This window comes from Balaenoptera ricei, chromosome 9 (genome assembly GCF_028023285.1).
Source record: "Balaenoptera ricei isolate mBalRic1 chromosome 9, mBalRic1.hap2, whole genome shotgun sequence".
NCBI lineage: Eukaryota > Metazoa > Chordata > Mammalia > Artiodactyla > Balaenopteridae > Balaenoptera > Balaenoptera ricei.
In genome coordinates, this window is record NC_082647.1 from 46,438,230 (window position 1) to 46,457,048 (window position 18,819).

An 18,819-nucleotide genomic window follows, 5' to 3' on the forward strand; every position below is an offset into this window, starting at 1 on the left:
AATGCACGTTCTCAGGTCCCACCCAGGCCTGCTAAATCAGACTCTGGGAGTGAGGTCCAGGAATCTGCTTTAACAAACCCACTAGGTGACTTTTAAAGTATGAGAACCACTGTTCTACATATGGGAGTTCAACGCTATCAGAGACCACTTAACCAAGGAGCTCTTTCCCGAGATCTGTGCTTCCCTGAAATTGTATGCACAGTGTCCTGTCTGAGCACTTGCATGCAAATTTCCATGGAGAAAATCCACAGCTTTATCAGAGAAGGAAAACGAGCTGCCAAAGATCACACAGCCACAGAGAGGCATAGACCGGCCTGGAAGGAGGGGTTCCCCAAGTTCACGGGTTAGCAGATGCCCTCCCTCCAGCCAGCCCATGGTAAACCCCAGCTCATCCCTTACCTGAGAGATCCAAGGAGTTACTGTCAGCAAAACCAAACTCTCCTGCAAAACAGGCGTGAGCATGAGTCGGGACACCTGGCCATCAGCTTGCCAGGGCTATCCACTGCTTACTCTGCACCGTGGAAGGCCAAGGCTGCCCCTGGCCTGAAGGATGGGGGCTGGGGGGAGGTGGGATCTCAGCCAAGAGGCTGCATCACACAGAGCACCCACACACACCTGTCTGACACACTGCACCTTCCAATGCCATCTCATTTGCTTTGTATTTCTACGATGCTAATGGTGGCCCATGACTCAGTTCTCCGCACTGGACCACAGGGAGTGGAAATGGGACACTGTCGGGAGGATGGGAGGGCCTCTGGAGTGGGAGAGGACTGGAAGAGGGTAACTGGGCCTTTCCTCTTTGTTTGTAGGCCCTTGTTGTTTATCTATTTTATATAAAGTAGTGTGTATATGTTAATGCCAAACTCCTAATTTATCTCCGCCCCCGCCTCCGCTATCCCTTTTGGTAACCATAAGTTTGTTTTCTATGTCTGTGAGTCTATTTCTGTTTTGTAAATAAATTAATTAACTGGGTCTTTTCAAGAAAAGGGCAAAGAATAGCAATATGTGTCCTGGGCTTGCATTTTTTCTTTGGTGCTCAACCCTCGATCTCAGCCCACAAACCACTCCCATCAAAGGGAACCCAGAACTCCAAAGACTTCCTCCTCAGACATTCTTTCTCTTTCTCTCCTGACTCTTTATTCCCACCTCCACCCTTTCTTTAGCCTGTATCTCCTGTTAGCAGTGAACCCCAATTTCCCCTCTACTTCTCAAAATTCTGTTTTCAAGGTTCAGCTGACATGCCACCTCCTCCAGGAAGCCTCCCCGACATCATCGTTATTCTGCCTGAATGCCACCTGGTTAGGTCTCTTCTACTCTGGAGCTTGCCATACATTCCAACTCCACATGTGGGCTCACTCACACAATCATGCCTGTATGTGTACATATGCACGTGCCTATGCACACGGGTGGGCTTGTTTGCTAACCCCTCCACAGGCAAGTCTCAACTTCCCAAACAAGCTCATGAGCACCCTGAGACCAAGAGCTCCATCTTCCATCCTCCTGTGTCTCCCCCACCTCCAGATGGCCAAGGAGGGAGGGGGTGGGGGGGAGGTGGGATGAACCCAGCCCCTGATGAGCCTCTCATTCCCCCCACCACCCACTCCCAGCAGTCAGAGCCAGGCTCCTGCCGGATGGACAGATGGACAGATGATCAGCAGTCTGTCCTCTCCAAGGTTCCTCTTACCGATGGTTTCCGTCTCCCAGACTGAAACAGAGAGAGAGAGACAGACAGACAGAAAGACAGAGAGAGAGAGAACACAGAGGTGAGCAAGGGGGCTAAAGTCAGGTCTGCTCTCTCTGGGCCCTGCTGATGATTTCCTCCTCTTTCCCACTCCCAGACTCTGGAGAGAGGCTCTGCTGGGGGTGGCCAGAGGCATAAGAACTACAAGCTGGGGCTGGACCAGACACTGGAGACTTCTACGATTCCCTCGAGAACAGGACACAGTTAAAGAGAAATATCAGAGGCGTGTGTAAGGAGGAGAGCGATCAACGCTCCTGTCTCTCCAATAGCCTGCAGAGCAACAACTATTACAATGAGCATGAGATTCAGCCCTGGGAACCAAGAAATAAAATGAAAAAACACCACCTTCAGCTTTCTAAGTATTTAAGGCAAGTCTCACTAATCCAGCTTTGTGAATGGAGATGCTAAAAAGCCCTGCCTTAATGAACCATTGAGAAGCAGGGGTAAATAACACATTCATTGTGCAATTGCCAGAGGGAGGCATAGAGTCTGAAGGAAAGTTTATCTTCAGAAAATTTTATTTTACTGCTGATTCATTTTACGTTTTTTTGTGGTTGAAAAGAAGTAGTCCTGCCATGGTACCTGACCCAGAGTAGCTGTTCCGTCAACTTTAAATAAACGACTGAACGAAAGGAGTACGTGAGTGGAGGAAGTGATTAAGTCGGTTTCTATAGGAATGAATTAGAACCTGGGCTGAATCAGCAGGCTGCCACCTCGCCTGACGTCCCACCATTCATACTGTGCCTCTCGCTTCAGCACTTCCCATCCTGCCCTGGGTCACACCCAGTCCCCACGCTGTCAGGATGGAAGAGTTCAACTGCCACCCTCCTGCTGGGCTGGCTGGAGATTCTGGAGGTGGAAGGTGTGGCTAACAGGCCCCGCCCTGGAGGGGAAGTTGTGGGGAGGCGAGGCAGGGGTGCGGTGCAGCTAGACCCTGCCTCCTCTGGTCCTGGGCAGGGAGGCAGAGATGGGGCCCTGGCACCCCGATACAATGCCACTACCTCCCTCCACCACCTCTTGCAAAAGCTCCTTCCCCTCCAGGCACAGTCTAGGTTGCTGGACTTACAAGTGTGAAAGACTTTGCCGCTGCCTCTCACACACACATTAGGGACAGCGGCAGGCAGGATTCTGTAGTGAAGTGGAGCTTGGAGACTCTCCACTTCTGGAAGGACACTGGCTGAAGACTTACGCAGGTGAAGGACGAAGCTGAGACCTAGGTCTCAAGGGGCCCGAGCATGGCCGCACACACGTGTCTCAGACTCTCTTATCTCCTCAGGAGCCCCACCCTGTGTCCTCCTCAAACCAAGGCCCCAACCCAGGGCTCAGCGGTCCACGGGTGGTTCTCAGTACATCACCGGCCTGGAGCCCAGCCCCGCCATCTCTCCCCACCCAGCCCAACTCAGCGCCCCTCAGCTTGCCACCCTGCTTCCGGTGACACCCCCAGGGTTGGGGTAGAGGGCCAGTCTGGCTCCAGGCCCCTCCCAGTGTCAATGTGGACTCATCAGCTTCCAACCTTCTTTAGGAGTCCACGAGGCCTCCACCAAAGACAGGAACAGGCCTGGAGAGACCACCAGACTCACATTCAAAGGGGAGACTCCCCAGAACCCCTTCCCCTCAGACCCCTCCCCACGGAGAGGCGGTCACCCAGGCCTCTCTGAGTGAGTGATAATGGTGATAACATCAGCTAACACTTACCACTGACCATTAAGACATGCCCAGTCTCGCTAAGGGACTTCCATCTGCAGCTTCCACCTGGTTCCCCGGTCACCATGCCACATTCCCATTTGACAGACTACAGACTAGGAAATGGGGGACAGAGGGGTGAATGCCCTGCTCAAGGTCCCCGGCTGGGTTAAGTGATGGAGTCCAAGTTCGAGAGCCCAGCCACAACGATGCACCTCCACGTGGACTTGCCACGTCTGAGGGGTGCTTCTGTGTCCCTGTGTGCACGAGGGTCCGTGATTTCATCTCCCCACCAGCGCATGAGCTCTGGAATGGGAAGTATCTGCCTGCAGGGCGCCCTATGTCTCTGGTGCTTGTCTCTCAGAAAAGCCTGAGGTCCGAATATGGGGAGCAGGCTGGACCCAGAGTGGCCTGAAGAGGCCCCCGGGGGGAACCCACCTTGGTCTGGGTTGAAGATTCGGAAGAGCTCGGGGCAACTGACGAGGACCATCTCACCCACGTGGGCAGGCTTCCAACATGTGATGTTGTCCCACATCCCAGGGCAGCCTGTGAGGAAGGGAACCATGGTGAGAGGGCATCCAGACGCCCACATACACACACACACGTAACACGCACACATCACCCTGCGTGAGCTCTTCCACGTCCCCAGGCTCCACATCACGGTGGGGTCCCACTTCACATCGACCTCCTCGGTGGGCCCTCCCTCTCCCTCAGGGGAGGGGCAGGAACCGTCTGGCCCGAGGATGCCGCTCCACGCCCTCCCCCCCAAGTCGCCCACCGCCTTTCAGGGCAGGCCTGGAGCAGGAAGATGACACGGAGCTGGGACCTGAAGAGGAGCACAAATTGGCCAGATGGGGGATGGGGAGGAGGGGAGAGGCCTGCAAAGCCAAGGCCCCGAACTGTGAAAGGGCTCGGAGCACAGAGAGCCAGGAGGCAGGGACCCCCTCAGAGGCCACTGTGGTGGCGAGGCGCACCCGGATCAGGCGGGCACCGAGGGCTGGAGAAGAGCGAGGACAAACAGAGCTATTTAGGAATCGCCAAGACGGGTGACTCGCTGGACATGAGCCTGTGAGAAGGAGGAAGACGTTGAGCTTGGCGACCAGATTTTCAGACCTGGGGGGCTCAGTGGACCCTCCGACCCCTGTGCCTGCTCTCCTTCCAGCCCTTGCCAGTCTCTCTGTGGAGTTCTCTGTACTCCCATCACCACCTCCTCACCTCCCCTTCATGCTTCCCCCCTCGTCTGACTCCGGCCCTCCTCTCCACCGAGAGGCCTCTTGCCCTTACTGACCTCTCTGCCCTTACTGAGTGGGCCCCACCCTGCCCACCCCGACTGCATGCAGGGGCTTGTGTCTGCCCTGCCCTCGGCCCCTTGCCCCACTGCCCTTAAAGGAGACCACCAGGCCCAAGGACTTCAGGAGAGAATTACACAGACAACTCCCAACCCTGACTCCTGCACAACATGGGGGCTGCCTTCCATGGCCAGGGGCCTGCTGGATATCCCCACCTTGAAAGGCCCAAGACAATCCACACACAGCGTGTCCAAGACTCAACTCAGCATCTCCTACAAAACCCGATTTCCTGTCTCAGCCCCAGCTAGAACCCTGGCGTCACTCTTGCTTTGTCTCCTTCTCCTTCATGCTCCATAGCCGATTGGTCACCAAGTCCTGCTGGTTTGACCTCCGAATATTTGTGGAATCCACGCCCTACTCTCCATCCTTGCACTCCCACCTAGCTAAGCGCTGACCACCTTTCACTGGGACCATGGTTACAGCCTCCCCAGTGGTCTCCTCACTCAACCGCACAGAGCTGTGACCGTGAGCTCTTCCAAAGGAAGATCTGGCTGGGTCACACAGCCGCCACCCCCAGTGAGCGCCATCCAGTGGTCCTATCACCTCAGCTCCTTAACGTGGTTCCTAAGGCCTGGCCCTTGCTTCTCACTCTGGCATGTGAGGCATGGGTGAGGCCCTGGGATGAGAGCTCACCCAGGGAAAGGACGTGATGTGAGAGGAGCATGGAACCCCACATTTTCCAGGCGGGCAGAGATGTAATCGTGACAGGGGGGGCAAAGGCAGAGAAGGGAGGCAGCAGTGTGGCGTGTCTAACGGCAGAGTACAGACTTTCAGAAAAGGGACCACATGCTGCTGAGCAGTCTGTAACAAGGGCTTTGGAGGGCTTCTCTGCCATGTGTGGGGCAGCCAGCGCTTGTCCCACCCCACAGGACTGCTAGGAGGACTAACGAGTTCATGTAAAGCTCGTGGCGGGCTCACTCAATGCATGTTTGCCATTGTTATTACCATTAATTTCATTATTTCAATTAGGTGTCCCTGGGGATCATTCCCCCAAGAAAGAGAGATGAAACACAGCCCTACCAGGTGAGAAGAAAGGCCAGTGGAGGGCCACTGACGGACACAGAGGAAGCCCGGGCAAGTGCTGGGCAGGCACTGGGCAGGGATGGGGGCCCGGGGCGGGCCTTGTGAGCTCACAGCCTCTCTGTTGGGGTCCATGACTGACTTTCCGGTCCTGTTTGGACCAGAAGGCGCCCAAAGCTTCCAGGTGCAGAAAACCCTATCTCTCAGAACTCAGACCTGGCTACTTTAGAATTCACACCCAGTCACATTAGCCTATAGTATCCTGCTCCCAGAATGCCTGAGTTTGGGAGACAGAAGCATCATAGAAAGCTCTGAGGACAACAAACCAAGAAGATGAGGATGCTGGGGCCACATGAAGGGAGATGGGTCCCAGGTCTGTCACTGATGGCTCCTGTCCACCCATCACAGCAGGACTCCAACCTGCACGTGGCTGGTTACGACAACGTATCCTTGAAAAAAGACCTAACGGTACCTCTTTGGCCGCCATGGCCCGTGTTGACCGTGGAACGGTCATGGAGCGTGGCCGTGTCTGGCCCATGCCCTGGGAGCCCCAGTCAACAGATGTTCCCTTAATGTGGAACATTAGGCCCTGGCACGGCCAGCTGCTTCTGCCAGCTGACGTTCCTAAGGCCTAGGACTCGTTATAGAGCGAGCGAACAGAGTCACAAGGGCCGAGGGGCAGGGAGGGACACAGGGCTCAGGTGGGGATGGCACAATGGGGAGGGGCTCCCAGGTTGGAGGTCAGAGGTGTGGAGGCCAGGCAGGGATCCATCCTCTTAACAACTATTCACTGAGCACCTACAGCGTGCCAGGGCCCATCAGGCCCAGGGCTACAGAGGTCGAAAAAACAATTTGAGAAGTTTGCATTTGAGGGCAGGGGGAGGGAAAGGACAGGGTGTCCCCTTCACACCTGCAGGGCAGCCACAGACTTGAGTTGTTTTCTTTCTTTTTAAGTTTATTTATTTATTTATTTTTGGCCGTACCGTGTGGCACGCATGGGGATCAAACCCGTGCCCTCTGCGTTGGAAACGCAGAGTCCCAACTACTGGACCACCAGGGAAGTCCCAGACCTTCTGCCAAGGGCTCACTGCATGATTCTGGTAAGTCTCCATCCCCCCCTGTCTTGATTCAGTTTCCCTCTGTGCACAGCAAGCGCTGGGTGTCTCTGAGGGGACTCCCAACTCTCAGTGATTAGAACTCAAATCGGGAAGAGATTGACTCAGGATATGCTGGGGCCCAGAAGGATGGCTGGGAGGCTGGGGCTGCCTTCCCTGGCCCCACTGCCAGGACAGACATCCTCAAAGGGGCATCTGCCAAGGTCCCCTCACCCTGCCCTGTGGCCTGCCACACTCTGGAAGCCCTCCTGGTTCCTAGCCTGAGTCCCCTCCATAGACTAAGGATCCTAGGGGCAAATTCCTGTAGCACCAGGGCAGGTATGAAGCCTGAAACTAGAACCCATAACTCCAGGGCCCAATCCCAGTGTCTGGGTTTAGGAGACTATGATATTGTGATATAATAAGAATTATGCATTTGGCCTTCATCCCGGATTCCTGGCACAGAGCTCCTAAAACCCTGGTAACATCCTGGGTGATGGTGTCAGAGGAGTATCTTTTGTTACTCATAAGCCCCTTTCAGCCATATCTGAGAGTATACTAATGAAATGACTCTTGGAGGATTGGGGCTGATCCCTAGAGGAACCAACTATGTGATTAGTGAATTGGAATTTTCAGCCCCACCTCTCAACCTTAGGGGAGGGGAGAGGGGCGGGAAATCGAGTTAATCACCAATGGCCAATGATTTAATCAATCATGCCTACATAACGGAACATCCATATACCCCTAAACAATGGGATCTGGAGAGCCTCTGTGTTGGTGAACACATCCATGTGCCAGGAAGGTGGCACACTCCAAACTCCACAAAGACAGAAGCTCCCGCACTTGGGATCCTTCTGGACCTCACCCTATGTACCTCTTCATCTGGCTGGTCATTTATATCCTTTATAACATCTTTTATAGTAAACTGGTGAATGTGTTCCCGAGTTCTGTGAGCCATTATAGCAAATTATGGAGCCTGAGGAGGAGGCCATGGGAACTCCTGATTTGTAGCCAAGACACACTGAAGTGTGGGTAACCTGGGGACCCACGACTTGCAATTGGCATCTGAAATGGGGGAGCAGTCTCCTGAAGCTGACCCTTAACCTGCTGGGTCTGTGCTAACTCCAGGTAGTTAGTGTCAGATTTGAATTGACTTGTAGGGACATCCAGTGGGTATCCGGAGAAAACTGGAGAATTGCTTGGTATGGAAAAGCCACACATTTGGTGTCAGAAATGCTGTGAAACAGTTTTGCTTTATGGGACAATGTCCCCTACCCCATCGGGAGCTTTCAGCCATCCACACACCTCTCTGGCCTGCATCACTGGGGTCAGAGGAGACGCAGGTCACCATCTCGGGGCTTCCCAGGATGCCCTGTGCACACTTCTCCTGTAGTTATCACCTCCTGGCCTGACCCACACAGGAAGAGAGGTGGGGTCTGTCTCCTCTCCTGTTCTTGATGGGGTCTGCTCTGGCCTCAGGAGCCTTGGAGCTGAATCCTCCCAGGAACGTTTTCCAGGGAGATGAGGATGGGATTTGGGCTCCTGAGAGCGCCTTGGGTTTTTCTAACTAAGGACAGCAACTCATTTTCCTTCCACGCCCACAAAACACATCCAGTTTCTCTTTCCCCATCTGCTCCAGACTCCAGTCCCAACAAAGCTTAGTTCTGTTGAGGCCAGAAGATTTCAAGATGCCTTTTCTCCCCCGCCCCCCTTCTCCTTTTACCTTTTTTGTGTCTTCTCTTTCCCCTTCCCTTCCCTCTTCTTCACTCATTTATTCAAGAAATATTAAGTGCCTGTTACAAGTCAGACACCGAAGAGCAAAACTGGGGTGAATAAACCCCCCTGGTCTGTGCCCGCACAGGGCTTATAGCCTGTGGTCATGGGAATGAGTTTGGATTTAATGCCAAATGCTGAGAAGACCTTGGATGTTGTATTACTTTCCTGTTGCTGCTATAACAAAGCAAACTTGGTGGCTTAAAATGACACAATTTCTTATCTTACAGTTCTGGAGGTCAGAAGTCTCACTGGGCCAAAGTCAAGTTGTCAGCTTTCCTTCTGGAGGCTCTAGAGGAGAATCTGTTTCCTTGTCTTTCCCAGGTTCAGGAGGCCACCCACATCCCTTGACCTGCGGCCACTCTCCCCATCTTCCAAGCCAGTAACATAGCATCCTCAAAGCTCTCTCCTCTTACCCTCCTGCTGCCTCCTGTCACCCATAAGGACGCTTGTGACTACACTGGATCCACCTGAATAATCCAGGCTACTTACTCCATCTTAACTTAATTATACCTGCCAAGTCCCTTTTGTCATGTTAAGGCAACACATTCACAGGCTTTGGGGATTAGGACGTGGGCATCTTTGGTGGGGGCATTATTCTGCCTCCCACAGATGGGTTTGAAGACGCAGTCACGTGATCTGATTCAGCTGTGTGGGAAGGTAATGTATTTCAAGAGCAGGAAAGCAAACATGGAGACATGTCTGTCAGGATATGGCAGCAGTCCAGAGGAGGGTGGTGGGGCTCGATTAGGAGCCATGGCAGCCAAGGTAGAAAGGAGTTCTGCATAGGAGAGTCTGTAGGCAGGACTGACAGGACTTGGTGACACACTGGCTGGACCCAGCCGGTGAGTGTGCCAGGGAGCGTTGTGAGTGAGTGCTCACCCATGGCAAGTGGGGGGAAGTGACGAACAGGTCTCAAGAACATCCCTCACAGACTCCATACCCTTTCTCTCTCTCTCTCCCCTCTCTGCAGCATCCCTGGAGGCCGCATATCCAGGGTGGCAGTGTTGCGAGATGAAAGGAGCCTGGATCTCTGAAGGACCGGGCAGAGTGGAACTCCACCTCCCACCTCTGCTGACCACGCTGGCTGGTGACGTGTGCAAGCAAGAAATGTTACGGTGCTAAGTCTCTGAGGTGTTAAGGTTCATTTGTTACCGCAGCATGGTCTAGGCTACCGTGACTGATGGACGGAACGGGAGAGAGGGGCCAAGGATGGCACCTGGGTTTGAGTGTCTAGATGGCTGGCTAGCTGAGCCACTCGCCACAGTGGGGAGGGCTGGATGAGAAGCAAGTGGCGGAGGGAATCGGCAAGCTGGAACTCAAGAGTGTCATCTGGGGTATGTTTAGCTTGAGATGATGCGAAGCGCCAAGTGAAGCTAGATTTCAAATAGGCAGTTAGACAAATTTCTGGCGTTCAGCGGGGAAGTTGGAACTGGAAGAAGAGAACGGGAAGTGGTCGGCACAGGGAGGCTCTGTAGGGCCGTGGACCCGGATGATATGTCCAGTGAGAGGGCGTAGATTTGAGAAGAAAAAAAGAGAAGAGACTAGGGCCTGGCCCCAACAGAAGAGATGCCACCACTCAGAAGAGGAGCCGGCAAAGAAGAAGACTCAGGAGGGGTGGCCAGAAATACAAGGAAAACCAGAAGACGTTGGTGACACAGCAGCAGGAAAGCCTGCTTCAAGGAGGAGGTGGTCAAGTGCATCAGACACGGCTGCGGGGTCGAGAAAGTTCCTGTCCTCTTCTTCCCCGTGCAGAGGAAATAAGAACCGTCCCTCTTCCCTGGGAGAACTCTCCACTCTGACACCCCAAGCACCCTTCCGATCTACCCCCCTTGTGCCCCAATTCTACACGAAGCCTGCCTGTGCCCTCCTGGCTCAGTCTGTCCCGCCGAAAGCCTCTATGGGACTTGACGGGAGGAATTCAGGCACCGGGGGATTCCCGCTCGGGGGGAAAATGCTGGGCACACTCTCCGGGGGCTGCTCCCACTAAGATGCTGACACACAAAGCAGCCAAGGAGAGGCAGTGCCTTGTGACAGCAGGAGGGGAAAAGACCACTTGCGCAGGTTGAATGGAGAGAGAACGCAAGAGCCATTAGCCCCGACTGGAACAAAATAAGGAGCTAATCTCGGGTTGTCATGGTGATGATTCTGTCCAGTTCCACACAGTGTTCAAAACTCATGAGACCAGGGGCGCCAAGGGGACTCAAACAAAGGCGCAGTCCTCTCTTTGAGAAGCTGCCTGAGGATGCCTGGGTATTGTTAGAACAAGCCCCTCATTTCGGCCTGCGATTCACGGGTAAAAAATGATTCGATTTACTGAAATCTACTTTACAGCCAATGTTTCTGGTCCATAAAATGAGGACCAGCTGTGAATTCCGTGCTGGGGGAAGGGAGGAAGGACTAGAGATGCAGCCCTCCCCTCTGCAAGTCAGTGGTTCTCAAAGTGCGGACCCCAGAGCAGGGGCGCCACCGGGAGCTTGCCAGAGATACAGACACTCGGGCCCCATCAAACCCACTGAGTCAGAAACTGGGGCTGGGCCCAGTAATCTGGGTTTTAACAAGCCTTCCAGGAGGTTCTGATACAGGCTTAAGCCTGAGAACTACGGACCAAAGGAAAACAGGTTTGGACAGAAACAGAACCCTTTGTCAGATTTGGGGAGCGAGTTCCACAGAGGGAGGGTCCCTACAGACCCCGCCCCCTCCCCACACTGGGGGTCTGTTCGTTCTCAGAGCAGCTGGGAGGCACAGACAAGAAGCTGATCGTGCTCCGAGGATGGGGAGCCTGGGCCCAGCCTTGCAGTGGTTCCCCCACCCTCCTCCAGGCCTCTCTTCTGGTGAGGGTGGAGCTGGGGGCTAGGATACACACTCTGCAGCCTGGACAGGCCTCAGAGGCTGGGTCAGAATAGCAATGAGCAGGCTTTCTTGTCCCTCCTCCAAGCCACTTCCCTCCTGCCCCTGCCAAGGCTCCTTCAGGCCTCCCTCTTCCATCTTCTCCAGAGTATGGGGCGTGGGACCCCCAAGGAGGACCACACCTGACCAGCCCACTTAGATGCAGGGAAGGCCTCCAGACTGATGCAAGCCCGCAGTCCCACAAAGAGGACGTGCTGGCAGGACTCACCCTGGGCAGGCAGGCTGGCCGGGCTGAGCCGAGAGAACAAAGCGGCCAGCCCAGCAGGCAGTGCCTGTGCCCTGTGTGGGTCTGGGGACGCTCCAGAGAGGACGCGCTGGTTCCCACGCACAGGAGTCCTTTCTGCTTCTCTCTGGGCACAAGAGCACTGCAGCACAGAGGGCCCTCCCTGGCTGGGACAGCAGACCTGGGTCCTGTCCCAGAACTGGCTCTGGCCCTCGGTGTGACTTGGCCAGCGACACCCAACTCTGGCCTCAGCCTCTCCGTGTGTCACATGATACAGCCGGACTTGGTGCTGTCTCAAGTTCTGTTTAGCATTCAGGAGTTTGGAATGAGGGACAAAAACCACTAAATATATCACCTCAACAACGGTCCCAATAAACATCTTTAAAACCCGCCAGGGACGCTGTGGACAAAACCACCCAGTCAGAAAGCTTGCTTTCACCCTCCACTATCTTACCTATATTTTCTACCCCCTTCCGCTGCCTGCTGAGCACACCTCTGTCCCTCGGCTTCCATTCTGAAGGCCCCTATACGCATTACGGTCCCACGTTCTCTTTGCGGTGGAGGTCCCAGGATCAGTGAGGGATATGGATTTGAGGGGATGCAGGTGCCCTCCTGGGAACCTCTCACCATCCCCCCCAACCACACGTACATGCCACAGACACGCCTCCCCTCTAACAGATCAGTGTCTTCATTCCAATGCACTCACTTTATGGGATTTAAAAGATCATGGGGACATACAAGTAATATATATATATATATATATATATATATATATATATATATATATATATATATATAAATACATAAAAATATATATCCAAGCATTGTTGTGAATACACACTCACAGTCACTGGAACAAGCTGACAGATTTTCTTTTTCAAGTGTGTTTCCGGGACATCGGCTGACCCCTGGCCAGCGTTCTGTGCATGGTGCATGTGCTTGGGACAGAACGGGCAGGGGAGGCGCAGAGAAGGGGTACAGCAGGAGGGCTGGCCTCTCTCATTTCACCCCAAGCACAGATATTAATACCATAATGCTGATCCTTGCTTATAGTCAGATTGGACTCTTGGCTCCCAGCCGGGTTTGCCTGGACGCTGGGGGCTGCTCTCTGGCCCAAGTTGACATAAGCACCCTGGTGGAGGCTATTCTCTGGCCAACCCAGTGGCTCTCAAACTTGGATACACTTTAGAATCGTCGGGAGGCTTTTAACACGTGCTCTCAACAAGTCCCCCTGTCCAAATGCCAATCACGCTGGTGTGGGGAGGGCCTGGCCATCAGCCTCTTTAAGTTCTCCCAGAAGCTCTGCAGGCCCCGCCCCTGGCTTTGCCCTCACTCCGCTCGGGCTGGACACCTAAGATCCCAGCTCATCATGTGAGTTGAATGAGTGCAGGAGAGCGTGAGGGGATAAGTGAGCCAATGAATGAGCAGGTGGATGGGTCACTGAAATTCTTCCACGGGCTTAGGGTCCTTTGACCAGGTTCAGGTTTGGGGGTGACCGGACTCACAGGGCCCCCGAGGCAGGGCTAGAAGAGGGAGGTCCAGGCAGGGTCCTGGGGAAAGCTGGAGGGATGGCAGCTCAGGGGAAGCTACCACTGCCGTCCCCTCCGACCTCCGACTCCAGTGGCGGCAGATGTGCAACACACAGATCCCTGCTCCCGGGCCCTCAGTCACACGTCCCTCTAGCCCATCCCCACCGACTCCAATGCAGGGTTCCAGACCTAGGGGCGGACTCACTCCCCTCCCCCACCCGCCTCTTGCTGCTGTGGTTCCCTCAGCCCAGAACGTTCTCCCCAGTCATCCATCCCTCAGGTCTCACCTGCCATCAAGTGCCTCCTCCTCCTCCCTAGGGCCTAACTCAGGGGTTCTTAGCCTAGTTTCTCGTCAGAATCGCCTGGGGAGCCTCTAAAAATCACGGTGACTACAGTGGAGTGAGGTTCTGGTTTAAGTGTTTTGGACTGTGTCCTGGGTACATTTTCCTCAAAGCTCCCTGGTGACTCTGACGTACGGCCAGGTCTGAGGACCAAGGACCTGATGTAAATGCCACCTTCTCCATGAATCCTTCCCCACAGAGAATTCCTTTCATCGTCCTCTCCTGAGCATGCCTGGGGGTGAGAGCCCCTCCCGGCAGCACTGGTCTGCCCCTCCTGGGGTGGTATCCATCTTTCCATCTGCCTCACTCATGCTCACACCTCCGCCTGGATGCCCCTGTGGGGGAAGGCGGGGGGGTCTTGTCCTCTCCCTGCCCAGGGCTCCACAGGTGCAATTCGCCTGCATGCCTGCTGGCCCAGTCCCGGCCCCACATCCCACCTCAACCCATCCCTACAGACGCTTCCTACTACTCGATCCCAAGTATATCTGAGACCTGCGAAGCAGGAACAATGGCCCCGGGTTGGGAGGGAGGGCACCTGGGTTCCAGGCCCACCTGAGCCTGATACTCCCCCTTCCCATGCTTCTAAAGAGTCACTGCCCTCCAGGCTCCACATTCCCATCCCCTACACAAGAGGCCTGGACAAGATATTCTTTGAGTCTCCTGCAATTGTGCACCCATCTAGGCCCCCTGCCTCGGTTTCCCTGGCTGGTGAGGCCTCAAATCCACTTTTGGCCTCAGTTAGAGCTGAGCAAGAGCTCACCTGGAGGGAAAGGCCAGCATGGCTGGGAGTGACTCCCTTACCAGTTAATGCCTGCTGAGCTGACTGGCTAAGGAGCCCAGCCCAGCGGGACGATTGCATTTAACTGGGCTGCAGACTAATCAAGCATTTAAACAGATGGTGCTCAGAAGAGCTCCCTGTAAATGGGGAGGATCGGGGGGAAAAGTGGACCCCTCCAGGGTGGGTGGAGAACCCCAGCTCCAGTGACTGAGGCATGAGAGAATCTGGCGAGTCCTCCAGTGACGCCCCCTACCCCCAAATCCCCAACTTCCCGCACAGACCCTCTCCCTGGCCCTGCTGGAGTCAGGAAGCTGAGGGTACCCTTGCTCTATGGGCCTCAGCGTCCCATCTGCACAGCAGGGGAGTTAGGAGGAAAGGGGTTACACAGGACCACTGGTTCTCAGCCGGGGCCATGCCACTCCCTTGGGACATCTAGAAAAGTGAGGCTTTTGGGACTGTCATTGAGATCAGGGGGTGTTAGGGGTATCTAATGGGAGAGCTAAGGCCACTAAATGTCCTGCAGTGCGTGGTACCATCCAGCACAAGGAAGCGGCATCCGGCCCCCCATGCTGGTAGCAGCCCCAGGAGAATAGCAGCACCAGACACGCACAGGACTGGGGTTCTGCTGCCTTGTTCTCTGCCTTCTGATGGAGTGAGCCAAGGAGACGGGAATGATCCCACACCTCATGCTCTGGGGGGACCAGGTGCTCTCTAGCTCGGCCACCAGCAACAGCTGTGTCCCTTCCACCACCAGGCCCAGGCGGCCTCCTAACGAGCTCTCTGACAGCCACTGCTCAGCCCAGGCACCAGCTCTATCCCAGCTCCCATGGGAGTGAAGGCGGCCACGTCCAGTCACCCGGAATAGCCCCTTCCAGAGGGAGGCATCCAGGGCAGGCCATCCCCAAGGAGGGCAACCCCACTGTCACTGCCTAGAGCAGATCCAGGGCTCCATCACCCCAAAGGGCTTTCTGAAGGACCCAGGGACCTGTACCCTCCACTACTTTCTATAAGTTGGCCAGAGGCTGGGACATGACTTCTAAGGCTGGCCTGGATGTGCCAGGGGTGGTGGCCCTCCCCGCCACCCTCCTCACCTGGGGAGGAGTCATTCAAGCCCAGCAGCTCGTTGGCCCTCTGGATCTTCTCCAGGCACATGGCTTGCTCCTTCTTGAACATGCAGTCAGAGTGCATGGCGGTAGCCTGCAGGAGGCACAGGGGATAGACGGTGAGAAGGAGCAGGGAGGTTCACCTACAAGCCCTGCTACCTAAGCCTCAGGGGCAGCGGGGGAAGGGGAGCGACAGAAGCAGGAAGACGATAGTGACAGAGAGATTTCAGAGCCAGCGGGGACCCTGCCTCCACTTCGTCACAGATGCCATGGGGACTCTTCCCCTTCACCAACTCAGTGTGGGACCTGGGCAGATCCCACCAGCTTCCTGGGTCTCAGTTTCCATGTCTTATAATAACATTAGCAAGCACACACAGAGCACTGTACTAACTGAGTGCATTACTCTGTCATATGCACGCATATATATATCAAGAGTATTACAAAGCAGGCACTATTTTTACCATTTCCCATTCTACAGATGTGACACTTAAGCACAGAGACGTTATGAAACTTGCTCAGGGTCACACAGTTTAGTAGTCTGTACAGCCAGGATTCAAACCCATGCAGTCCAGCTCCAGAGACCACGAGGCTACAAGTGCACTTTAGGGGAGCAAGCAGGGGGTGAGAGAGAGGAGGGGCTGAGAGAGCTCATCCTCTCTCTCCTCTGGGGGCCCAGGAGCTGCAGGTGAAGGACAGTGGTAGCATTCCGTGGGGCTTAGTAGCCACTCTCATGTACTCCTGCCCCATGTGACAAAGGAGGAAACTGAGGCTCAGAGAAGTTTAGAAACTCCTGCCCAAGGTCACACGGCTGGTTAGTGGCAGATACTGGATTTAAGTGTAGGACCAAGTAACTTCAAAGCCCACGGATGCTATCAGGACAGCTGCATCCTAATGTTGTCACTTCAACTCAAAACTCCAGGGCAGGGATGGTTCCATAAGGGGATGCTGGCGAGTGTGGAGGCAGGCACAAGGCATCCCGAGCTGCCGAGAGCAGTGCTCAGGGATCCAGTCTAGCTCTGACTGTTCACAGATGTGCACGGAAAGGGATGAGCTTGTCTGTGGTCACACAGTAAGGCAGGGGAGAGGCAGGACCGGCACCCAGGGCTCTGAAGACAGCTGCATCCATGCTGGCCAGAATTCCCAGGTTGAGGGGCAGGGGCCAATGCCTGGGCACCCTGCACCCCATCCCTCTTGCTCAGAGACATGAGCAGAGAGCAGCCTTCTGAGCTGTAACCTGCCAGAGACTAGTGAGCTGGGGACCAGGATCACAAGAGCCTTCCGCGGCCTTGACGAGGGCCCCTGCATACAGTTGAGCAGGTTGTGTACTGCACAACTCTAAAGGCTGCTGCATATGTTACTATCATAATAGATTTGTAAATTATGTAACAATTTCTGGTCAAATCGGTACAGGGTCTTGAGGAAGGGACACCCTTTTTAGTTCACACAAAAGCGCCAGATGGTCCAGGGGGGTGCTGGCAGAGATACCAGCCATGGGAATTGAGCTTGGCTGATAGCACACAAAAGACACAGGTTATCTGGGGTGGGAGCTCAGGTGAGCCTGGGGCTCCAGCCGGTCATGGAGGGGAGGGTCCTGGGCCCTTACCATAGGCAGCAGCAGGAGGGCAGCCAGGGAGGCCTGTACGACGCTGGCCATGATGTTTCTCAGCCCAGAAGGAGGCTCAGGCCACTGCTGCCCGCCTCTCACTCACAGCAGCTGCTGCTCAGCCCCAGGTATCTACAGGCTAGAAAGAAAGGAAAGGCATGAATCCTGCGGGTCCAGCGGCATAAGAGGGGCGGCGACAGCCCCCCACCCCTACCTGCAGCAAAGCCTCCAAGGGTAAACCCCCTCCATGCCTTTGTGCTGTTCTTTATTCTTCTATCCCACAAGCATCTGCCGAGTGCCTACTCACTACCAGACACTGGTGATACAGCAGGGAACACGCTGGGTCGGGCGCCGTCGGACTACAAGAATGGTCTGAATGGCTTTCTCCTCTGCAGCAGGTGACTGTGTCCCCAAATCTCCCTCCACAGGAAGAGAGTTTTAGCTGGCACATGCGTGCCCACCTGGAGAGGACATTTCCAGGTCCCTCTTGCTCTCAGGTGTGGGCATATGATGAATTTCCCACCTATGGAACGTGGGTGATAGTGACATGTGCCACCTATGCACCACCTGTCCCTAAGGCATCACGTTTTCACCCCTGCTGCTCTTTCCCCCTCCCCGATGCCGGACCCAGGTTGGACAGAGCAGCCAGGACAACACCGAGAGGTGGGGAGCGACACACCAAAAGGAGCCAGGATGACTGAGTGCACCCGCGGTGCTGAGCCAGCCCGCCAGCCTGACAGCCTACCTAGCTTCAGGCTGCTACGTGCCCTTCTCTCTAACTCACTCACTCATACAGGGCCGCTTTGTTCCAGCAGCCAAGCCTGGTCCCCAACAAACATAGCCCACTTTCACCCTGCCTCAGCCCACTTGGCCTCCAGGATAAAGCCTTCACCAATGCAACAGACAAAAAGACTACTGAGGAGGATGTGGCCAGACCTCGAGGACCTTCCCCCAAGAGCTCCTGTGGCTCTGAGGCCCGAGTCACTACTAAGGACCAGAAAGGGCACGGGCAGTCGAGTGAGGAGCCTGAGGGAGCCCCAGCACATGCCCAGAGGAAGAGTCCGGTCTGCTTCTAAAACTGATCGTTAACACATATTCCTTGCAAGCCAGCAATTCTGCATCTGGGTATCTATCCTAGAGAGATATTTGTGCTTACACAGAAAGAAGCATATGCAAGGATATTCACTGCAACATCATTTAAAATAGCATCAACAGCAAAAAATGCGGCAGCCAACCATCCATCATGCAGGCACTGTTAATAGGCCCCTGCGTAGCCATACAATGAAATACTATACAGTAATTAAAATTGTTTGTTACTATTAAATTATTATTAAAAAGATTGAGTAGGCCCATGTCAGGGCCACCACTAACCCACAGGTGCCTGGTTTAAGAGGCCCATGGGGGCTGCATCCCAACCATGAGTCCTTACACACACCCCATCAATGGGCAGAGCAGCCAGTACCCTGGGGCCCTTTGTGCCCCCAGTGGCTGCCTCCCACGCCTCCCTCCCTCTCTCCTTGGCCTCTCCAAGCTCAATCTGGTGACAAATGAGCACCCGAAAAGGAGAAAGAAAACCAGCTGCAGGAAGGTTCAAGGAAAAGGGGGTCCATTTTATCTACCCACTGTTCTGCCTTTTTGGCGCCCACTTGGAAATACTGAGGGATGCTTTGGT

At 54.8% G+C, this 18,819-nt stretch overlaps 1 protein-coding gene across 4 annotated transcripts in view; it reads right to left on the bottom strand.

Annotated features, from left to right (window-relative positions):
* The window catches only part of ADCYAP1R1 (ADCYAP receptor type I), a 39,714-nt gene extending 22,501 nt beyond the window's left edge, over positions 1-17,213 (bottom strand). For 2 of the 4 annotated variants that reach the window (XM_059932734.1, XM_059932733.1), the window contains exons 1-5: positions 17,148-17,213; positions 15,533-15,638; positions 3,863-3,970; positions 1,685-1,705; positions 400-441 (exon numbers count right to left, since the gene is read on the bottom strand). In XM_059932734.1, the coding sequence (XP_059788717.1) occupies positions 400-441; positions 1,685-1,705; positions 3,863-3,970; positions 15,533-15,638; positions 17,148-17,198 (328 nt within the window). In that variant the 5' untranslated portion in view covers positions 17,199-17,213. The remainder of the gene's footprint in view (positions 1-399; positions 442-1,684; positions 1,706-3,862; positions 3,971-15,532; positions 15,639-17,147) is intronic. The other 2 variants (XM_059932731.1, XM_059932732.1) reach the window with 2 other exon arrangements.
* Between the last annotated feature and the right edge of the window lie 1,606 nt (positions 17,214-18,819).